This window comes from Cricetulus griseus, unplaced genomic scaffold (genome assembly GCF_003668045.3).
Source record: "Cricetulus griseus strain 17A/GY unplaced genomic scaffold, alternate assembly CriGri-PICRH-1.0 unplaced_scaffold_180, whole genome shotgun sequence".
NCBI lineage: Eukaryota > Metazoa > Chordata > Mammalia > Rodentia > Cricetidae > Cricetulus > Cricetulus griseus.
In genome coordinates this window covers 52641-62121 of record NW_023276898.1, presented here as the reverse complement: position 1 = coordinate 62121, position 9481 = coordinate 52641, and the positions used below count along the sequence as shown (strand labels likewise).

The 9481-nt window shown below is 36.3% G+C and overlaps 1 protein-coding gene and 1 pseudogene across 1 annotated transcript; both read left to right on the top strand.

Moving 5' to 3' along the window:
- Positions 1-3577: 3577 nt before the first annotated feature.
- Positions 3578-5525, top strand: LOC113838764 (zinc finger protein 431-like; the record flags this gene model as incomplete). The annotated part of the gene is made up of 3 exons (XM_027434300.2): positions 3578-3686; positions 3885-3945; positions 5330-5525. Coding segments are annotated over exons 1-3 (291 nt in total), but the record flags the coding sequence as incomplete, so codon positions are not given.
- Positions 5526-7868: 2343 nt separating this feature from the next.
- Positions 7869-8430, top strand: LOC100768123 (annotated as a pseudogene).
- Positions 8431-9481: the final 1051 nt, after the last annotated feature.

Below are 9481 nucleotides of genomic sequence, written 5' to 3'. Positions count from 1 at the left end.
ACTTTTCAGCATAGACACTGGGGAATGACTAGGCCCTGCCACAAATAATGTGATGGACTTTGATTCCCCTTGGAAGTCTTTTCCTTTTCTATTGAGCAGAAGAGAGATAGGATGGGGTTCAATGTCGGGTATGGACAGATGAGAGAGGCACGGAAGTGGGACTGGAGTATAAAATAAGAGTGTTTCTAATTTAAATTTTAAAAATTAGAAAACATAAAATATAATATTCATCAGAATATGTACCTCTTAAGTTTACCAGGACCAGATGTCTGAAGGAGTAATTTACCTTGAGCAATTCTTTCTCACCTCTCATGATCACCTTTCCAACTATAGGTTCTATGACATTCCTTCCACACTACATCAGATGTGCTCACATTTGGATCTTAAATGTTAAAAGCAATGAAGATAATGACTAAATATCATATACTGAAATTAAAAACACGAATAAATATTATGAAAAGGAGACTATGACCTCATCTTTCAAGGGAAAATAGAGCTGTGAAATTAATGTGAGATAAATGAGCTATAAAGGGTGTTTTAGTTACATTTATAAGTTATTCAAATCTTGGATATGCATTTTATACTAAATTATGAAGTGTATATTGCAATTAAATATGAGCTGCACACTGGAGATTATCATCATAAATGTTAAATGTGTGGACTGACGTTAAGCCTCAAACTCAAGTGTCTATGACTTACATACTTTTAAATAGGGCATAACAACCAATAAATCAAAAACAACTAGGTGGAATACATTGGAAAATGTATCAGTATATATAACTAAAAGATCAAACTGAAGGGGTTTTGGTTTAACAATGGAAAGTAAGGATAAATTGATGGGAATTTTCCTAGAACAATGGTTGTAAACCTTAATGTTGTGATGATGCCTAACCATAAAATTACTTCTATTGCTAGTAAATTACTGTAATTTAGGCAGTGCTATGAATTGTAATGAAAATATTTTTAGATATAGACGTTTGCAAAGAGTTTCAACCCATGGTGTGTGAACCAATGGTGTGATCTGTGACTTCTGTCCTGTTAAATTTAACCCTTTTAGGTAGCTAATATTAAAATGTGAGTAAAATGGCTGAATGATGAAGGTAGTTGCTCCCATGTCTTCCTACCTTACTTTGAATCTTTAGGACCTATGTTGGGGGGGTGAAAGCAAATTGACTCCTAAGGGTTGTCATCTGATCTACACACACTCACACTCACACACACACACACACACACACACACACACACACACACACACGCAAACACACACATGCACGAATGTGCATGCATATACACAGATAAATAAATGTTTAAGACTTAAAATTAAGGGGTAAGAGTTACTTAACCCTTCTATGTACATCAACTGAGTGGGTAGTGTCTAACTTCAGGAAAATTATATAAACATGCAACATTATTTAAAACTATCATATAGCTTTATGAATGTTATTTATATACGCTCTATAATCAATGTTATCAATATTAATAAAAATGAGCAGACACATACTCTTCAAAATTCTGGTTTGACTTGCAAAATCTGCTATCTTTGAAGAGGGTAGTAGAACTGTAATTAACATACATAAATATGTTAACAAGCAGTTCATTGAACGAGTTCAGATCATATACAAGAAATCCAAAAAGCCTGTGAAGTTGAGATTTTTTTCAGTGAGTATTGGAAATACACATATCACAAAATATTTCCAGTGAAAAATTATAGAAGCATCCAATAGGATGGGCTCCTATTTTACTGTAGTAGTAGCACAACATCATGACTCCTAATTTCATGTATCTAGGGTCATAGGTAATACTGTAGCCATTATTGTTAAGGTCATTATTGTTTGAAAAACAGGAAATTTAGAAATCATTACTTTGTTGCAATTGAGACTGGAATAGAAAGTTTCCTCAGAGATAACCTCAATTATCTTTATGTATGAAAAGCTAAAATAAAATTAGCCATTGATTTATGCACTCAAAAACTATGAGTGGAAACATAAATACAATACATTTTAACAGCGAAACTTAAATTTGTATCAATATACAAAAATTTGTATCGCTACACAAAGATTTTTTAAGCAAGATTACAAACATATCTACAGTGTGTTGTAAAAGAAATTAACATAAATTTCTATTAATATACAAAACAGTTGAGATTACTAATTGTTTTAAGTTACATTAGATTCAATAATCTACCCTTTTATTTTATGATACCTATATTTTCCTAAATATAAGTTATCCATGACCCATCAAATAATCTTAAGATTCCCACCCACCAAAATTTGGGAATGTGGGAGTCATGTTCTCCAGATGTTTCCTGCTGAAGGCATCCTTAAGGGGTCACTGAGAAAATTTGGGATTAAGTTTAATTCATGTGATGAGCAACAGTAACTTTAGTTGATATACATGGCCTGTCAGCTTCAAGTGGTCTCGCTTGCTATAACAATATCTATGTCATCCAGGAGCAAATCCATAGCCTCTAGTTTTCTGTGGAAACAAAAGCAGAATTGCTCCTCCAAAGCAGTTTTGATTCTCATTTGACGAATATATTTTACTGTTTTAAAGTTAAGGCATTCGTAAAGTATATAGATTCCTTTATTTCAACAATCCCTCTTTCAATTCCATTTACATCTTCAGCTATTTAACTGTTTGTCTTTTAACCTTTTTACTGCCAAAGCAAACTTTAGATTGCTAAGCCACACATGGATCTTCATCATGCTCTCCCAGATGCCAATGCCCTCTTAGGATTTCATGGGAGCAAAGTCTAACTAACACTCACAGCATAGTCATATACAGATGGAGAAGAACAACACACAACCTTTCTAGACCTCTAGAATTCACATGATTGTGCTCTGGCAATCATTTTGACTGAGGTTATCTTTGCTACTTAGTGTAATGGCTGTTCAAAGTTAAACAGTAGGGAGAAATTCATTAAGGAAATATTTTTTAGCATTCTCAGGCCTTATATTAAAATATAGCATGTTGGGTAAAATTTACTTAAATGTTTTACTCCTTTAGCTCTTTAGCTTTATACCTTTTGGGGAGGGAACCTCCCAGGTACCAAATTGATACACAGTTGCATGTTATATAATGCATGTTCTTTACTTGGCTCATTTCTAGCAATTTTTTTCTAGTTAAATGATCCAATCTACCTTTCCCCTCTTGACTTTTACATTTCTCCATTTATGTGTATCTTACTTTCCTTCCTACTTCATGACATGTTGTGTGGCTGGGAGCTGGCCCTGTACTTTTTCTTGAGCCTTTCTCCTTGCTTCCAGATTTATCTTTCTGTGTATACTGTGTTCCTGATACCACAGCCTATCCTTTCTCCTGACTCACTATTGGATAAACACCTCTTCATCAGAATATCAACTGTTGTATTCAGGCAAAGAAGAACAGCTTCATAAAATTAAACTAATACATCAGAAAAAAATAGCACATAGTTACTTCATTAAGCAAATTTTCTATAGCATAAAAGTAACACATTTTAAAATAAGGTTCTACAGAAACACACATTTACAATATGGTCAGTATTTTGCTTTAAATTGCATACATGTATGTGATATTTTAGAATGACCTGAAGTATAAAGATGTGCATATTGACTTCACTTGGGAAGAGTGGGCTTTGCTGGATACTTCTCAGAAGAATCTCTACAAAGATGTGATGCTGGAGACCTACAAGAACCTCAATGATATAGGTAACTGTGTATTTTTCTTTTCATTTTAAAATAATAGGACAACTTTTCCTTGGTTATTGGTGCTCTTCTTTAAATTGATTGAGAGAGATAAAAACTGTAGTAAATAAATCAAAGTTCTAAAGTTCACTAAGGCCAGTAACATGATTTTTTGCACATTTCTCAATAATACAATATACATTTTCTTGGACTATATTTTAGGATATATTTGGGAAGACCATACTATTGAAGAACATTGTGCAATTTCTAAAGGACATGAAAGGTAATTTTCATTTACAAATTCATAGAAATGTGTCTCTGAAGAAATACAAATATGTTCTGAAGTTTGAAACAGAAACAACACTGTCATTAAGCAGAGCTTAAATTGCCTTCATGATTATTAAGTTCTCACAAGACCATATAACTCAATCTCAGGTAGGTGACCTGCATTTGCAAGACAATATTTAAAGAAAGAAGACAAGGAAACAATGCCTTGAGAGAAATTACCACTTGAATCATTACACCATGAGAACTATGGTGTAGAATTGAAAATCCACTAATTTCATACTACCTATATTACCAAATGTGTACGCAAGACAGAATTGACAGTCATATCTCCAAAAGGTCCATTAAGCAACTATTCCCTAGAAAAATTATTTTTACTCATGTACTTGCTGTGACAAGGGCAATTATTGTCAAGATTCAAGGAGCAGTTATTGTAGAGAAAGTCTAATCTCAATAACATATGTATAAGGAACAGAAAACCAAACTGAATTAAATGAGGAAGGCTCTTCTTTGTAATCTTTACATTACTAGGAATGTCATACACTAATCAGCATACAAGCCATATCAGCAAAGAGATATGTAGATCATGGTAAACCTCACTTGCAGAATATCTAAAATTCATGTAGTAGTCCCCATTTAGAAAATACTTGTTGAATTTGATTCAAGTGTAGAAGTAATTTGTTTTCCGTCTTCATTGATAAAACACCAAGTTCACTCTGCAGAAAGCAACATGACTCTAAGACTCTGTAAATACTTCTTTATTCAATGTAGTTCATTATTCAATGTAGTATGACTCAAAGAGTAGGAAAAGTTAATAATACAATAAGGAGATAAAGTCCTGAATTTTTCTGTTTCTCCTCATTATGTGAAAAATTACATTTGGAAAAAGGTTCTGAAAATGAGGATCATGTAGTAAAAGATTATACGTTCCCAGCTATCCTTAAAGATGCATGCATCCCTTAAAGAAGGGGAAAAGAAAAGTGTAAAAACAGTGATAAGTCTATAATATCTGATTCTTCTTCACAATTGAAATAAATTGTAATATTAATTTAGGCAGGTACCAAGATTCAACATTGTTTTGAATATGGTAAAGCATTACCTTGTGCCCATTTTCTTTGCAGGCTTGAAAGAATTCAAACCGGAGAGAAGTCTTCCCTATATACACAATGTGATAAAGACTTTGAAAATACCATTCATATTCAAACACATAAAAGAACACACACTAGAGAGAAACCCTATGAATGCAACCAATGTGGTAAAACCTTTGCCGATCACCATTATCTTCTTATTCATCAAAGAACACATAGTGGGGATAAACCCTATGAATGCAGCCAATGTGGTAAAATCTTTGCAGATGACAGTTGTCTTCTTATTTATCAAAGAAAACATACAGGGGAGAAACCCAATGAATGTAATCAATGTGGTAAAGTCTTTTCTCAGCACAGTTACCTTAAAATTCATAAAAGGACACATACTGGAGAGAAACCCTATGAATGTAAGCAATGTGGTAAAGCCTTTTCTCAGCACAGTCATCTTCAAGTGCATCAAAGGACACATACTGGAGAGAAACCCTATGAATGTAAGCAGTGTGGTAAAGCCTTTGCTTATTCCAGAGCCCTCCATGTGCATGAACGAACACATACTGGAGAGAAACCCTATGAATGCAATCAGTGTGGTAAAGTCTTTTCTTGGCACAGTTACCTTCAACGGCATAAAAGGACACATACTGGAGAGAAACCCTATGAATGTAAGCAGTGTGGTAAAGCCTTTGCTTATTCCAGTGCCCTCCATGTGCATGAAAGAACACATACTGGAGAGAAACCCTATAAATGTAATCAGTGTGGTAGAGCCTTTTCTCAGCACAGTCACCTTCAAATGCATAAAAGGACACATACCAGAGAGAAACCCTGTGAAAGTAATCAGCATTGTGAAGATTTTTCATAGCACAGTCATTGATTTCATCAGAAACTAACTTAGACTTGGTGATTATGAAAATTTCCAAGGCCAAATCTCCTCAAACTGAGGGAAAAGTACAAAATAAATGATCAGGAAGTTAGCTGACAATTAGTCTTTACAAGATTGTTGTCTAACCAAAACCACAAGAGTAAATTTGTTTCCCGTATGATAATAGGCATCAATGGGAGCCCACAAGCTCACATGTGAGATGTACCCCTGCTTGATTTTATACCTCCTGTTAGGAGAGAATAGGAACTTTCAGGCACGAAGTCTGACTTGTCTGAATGGACTCATATTCTGCTTCCCTGATACCTACAAACATTCTGTTTGGAGCTCTGAATGGTGGTGACCTGTTGGGAGCCATACTGCTTTGTGTGAACCTTTAGGGTCAAACTTGTCAGGCCACGTGTTTATAGAACTGCCTTTGGTTATAAATGGCTTTCAGAAGCATGAGCACCCAGAAGGACCAACATGACCGAGATGTCAATCCTTTGTTCCAACCACAGGCCCACTTACCTAAGCAACTCTCCGTCGTTTCACCATTTACCTAGGTAACCCTGCCTCTCCCCACCACCCATGAAATTTTTACCCTGCCAGCATCTTTCTGTAATTTTCTAACATCCTGCTTAAATTAACACCTAGCTCTTGGCCTCTTCTCCCCCTCCGCCTTTACCCCATACTACTAACTATGTAAACTAGCCTGGAAAAAATAAAATTTGCCACTTGATCAGAATCCTGTCTTGTGGTCATTCTCTATCCTCACTTGTCCCCATTCCTCTCCCTGGATATCTTGCCTTAGTTTGCCATTCCGTGGATCGGGAGAACTACAGTGACTTGAGATGACATACAGATTGTGGCGAGACCCTGAGATTGAAGTCACTCTATGGCTTAGTATATATGGTATTTACAAAGAGGTGTGCATAATGGAAGAATTTTTAGGGAGGTATCTTAGGTTTTGATTGCTTGAGCATCAAATGCCACAGAGGGCTCTTTGGTTGTAACTGAGGACAAGTTGGCATATACTGTATTTTGTTTCCAGTCAGCTGTGATGGACCAGCCCCCTTCACTTCTTCCATTCTTTAATTTTTGGCAACTCATGTTGTTGTCAGTGACAATACACTGCAGTCCCTTCTGGGACTCTAATGCTCCTCAGTGTACACAACAGCAATTCCTAATACCTGCCTGATTCACTGGAATAAGGTTATTCTAAGTGACATTTATATCGCTCCCTTTGAGTAACATCTAGTGACAGAGTAGACACCATGAATTTCTAAATTCCCTGGGAAGTTCATTGTGGGATAAGACCAATTGCTCCAGATGAGAATTTCTGCACTGTAGAAATATAAATGACTTCTCTGAACATCTTTCTGGAGAGACAGGACCTGAGGTTTTGGGGAGGCTTTTAGAGATGGAAAAATTTTAATATATGGCTTAGTTATATTACTTAACTGTGCATATCACTTTCCTTCTATCCAAACCTGTTTGGATCCAAGGATGGATGAATTACCTTATGTCTACATCACTGTTCCAAATAGTATCAGGCTGGAATCATGTCCCTATTTTTCTATCCAAAACTCCATTTTTAATTTTGATGCTATAACACATAACCAACAAAAATGGACACTGTACTTTATTCCAATATTTGAGAATACTTTATTCACACATAGTTGAAGTATTAGCAGGGGAAGAAATGGGAAAAGTGACACAATATATTTAAAATGTATAAAAATAAATGTTACAGAGGGGTGGAGGGGGAAGCACCTCCCACAGCCAAGATGCCATTTGCCACTGCCGAGCGTGGGTTTAGGCGCCTCTTGGAGGCACTGGCAACCAACCTCTTGCGAGCATGCTTCTCAGCCTCCCGCACTGTTTTCATCCCGTGCCTTTCTCAGCGTGGCCCCTATGAGTGGCCGCCATTCCGGCTGCCATCTGGATCACAGTCTCACACTCCATCCGCTTGTCGCCATGCCCAAGAATAAACGAAAAGGAGGTAAAACAGACATAGAGGAAAGAATGAGAATGAATCTTGAAAGCGAGATCTGTTGTTCTAAGAGGGTGGGCAAGAATATGCTCAGGTAATCAAATGTTGGGAAATGGACGACTAGAAGCAATGTGTTTCGATTGTGTAAAGAGACTGTGACATATCAGAGGGAAATTGAGGAAAACGGTTTGGTTAAATATCTAAGACATCATATTGGTGGGGCTTCAAGATTACCAGGATAACAAAGCTGATGTCATTTTAAAGTACAACGCAGATGAAGCCAGAAGTTTCAAGGCATATGGCGAGCTTCCAGAGCATGCCAAAATCAATGAAACGGATACCTTTGGTCCTGGAGATGATGATGAAATTCAGTTTGATGACATTGGGGATGATGATGAAGACATTGATATCTAAAATGAACTTAACATTTTACATTCTGGTCTTGAAGATTGCCCTGCAAGTTTGAAATCTGGCCAGCCATAGACCTTAAGGAAAAGTTTTCACTATCTTGATTGTAATTTATTGAGGAAGACTTGATTCAATACTAAGATCTGCTTCTTTCAAAACTTATAATACCTTAAGTGATATGTTAAGCCTACTTTGTTCATTTGATATAATAGAACGGAAGATCATGTAAGAAAACAAAAACTGCCTTTCCTACTTTGACCACTTCCAGTAAGTAAATGGGTGTTTTGAATAAAAATAAAAATAAAACAATAAATTTTACATAAAAATGTGGCTACAGAGTGTGTTTAGCAATTAAGAACACCAGATAATGTTGTATCGTACACAGGTTATATTGCAAGAAACCATTGTTGCTTACCATCTCTTGTAAGTTCTGTTACAAGGTATCAGATTCCCTCTTCTGTTCTCTGCAGGCACTACACATGTCCAAATATGAGTAAACACACTTACACATGAAATAAAGCTTAAAAATGAAATTCCGTACATTAATATCATTGCCTTGAGACAGAGAATGCTGTGACTATTTAAAATGCATTCTTTCTGGAGCAGGTGTGGCCTTCCATTGAGAGAGCTTGTTCAGAAACAAGAAAGCCTTATTCTGATGAAAGAACAGCTCAGAATAGCTATTTATTTAAGAACATCATTCACAGTGTGCATAGGTGTGTTTCCCATTTTTTTATATTTGTGTTTTATGTGTCATCTCTTTTTATTTTATAAGTTCAAATTAGGAACAAACTTGCTTCACATATCAATCCCTTCTCCCTCTTCCTCCCCTCCCCCGCAACAGCCCACCTGTCCCTAGCCATCCCCCCTCCACTACCCAGGCAGGGTAAGGCCCTCAAAAGGGGCTCCCCAAAGTCTACCACATCATCCTGGGAGAGGCCTAGGCCCTTCCTCATGTGTCCAGATCAAGAGAGCATCCCTTCACAAGGGATGGGCTCTCAAAATCCCTTCTTTTGTTAAGAGCTTACATATTTAATACAGTGTGTTACCCCTGTACAAATGGAAAAAAATTAAGTTCAACATATCTAGACCAATATGGCTGTTAATTTTTGTACAATGCCAACTCAACACAGTGAACTGGGATATTTTTTTCCAAAGTTGACAACACAGCTAAAGTTTCCAAAAATTC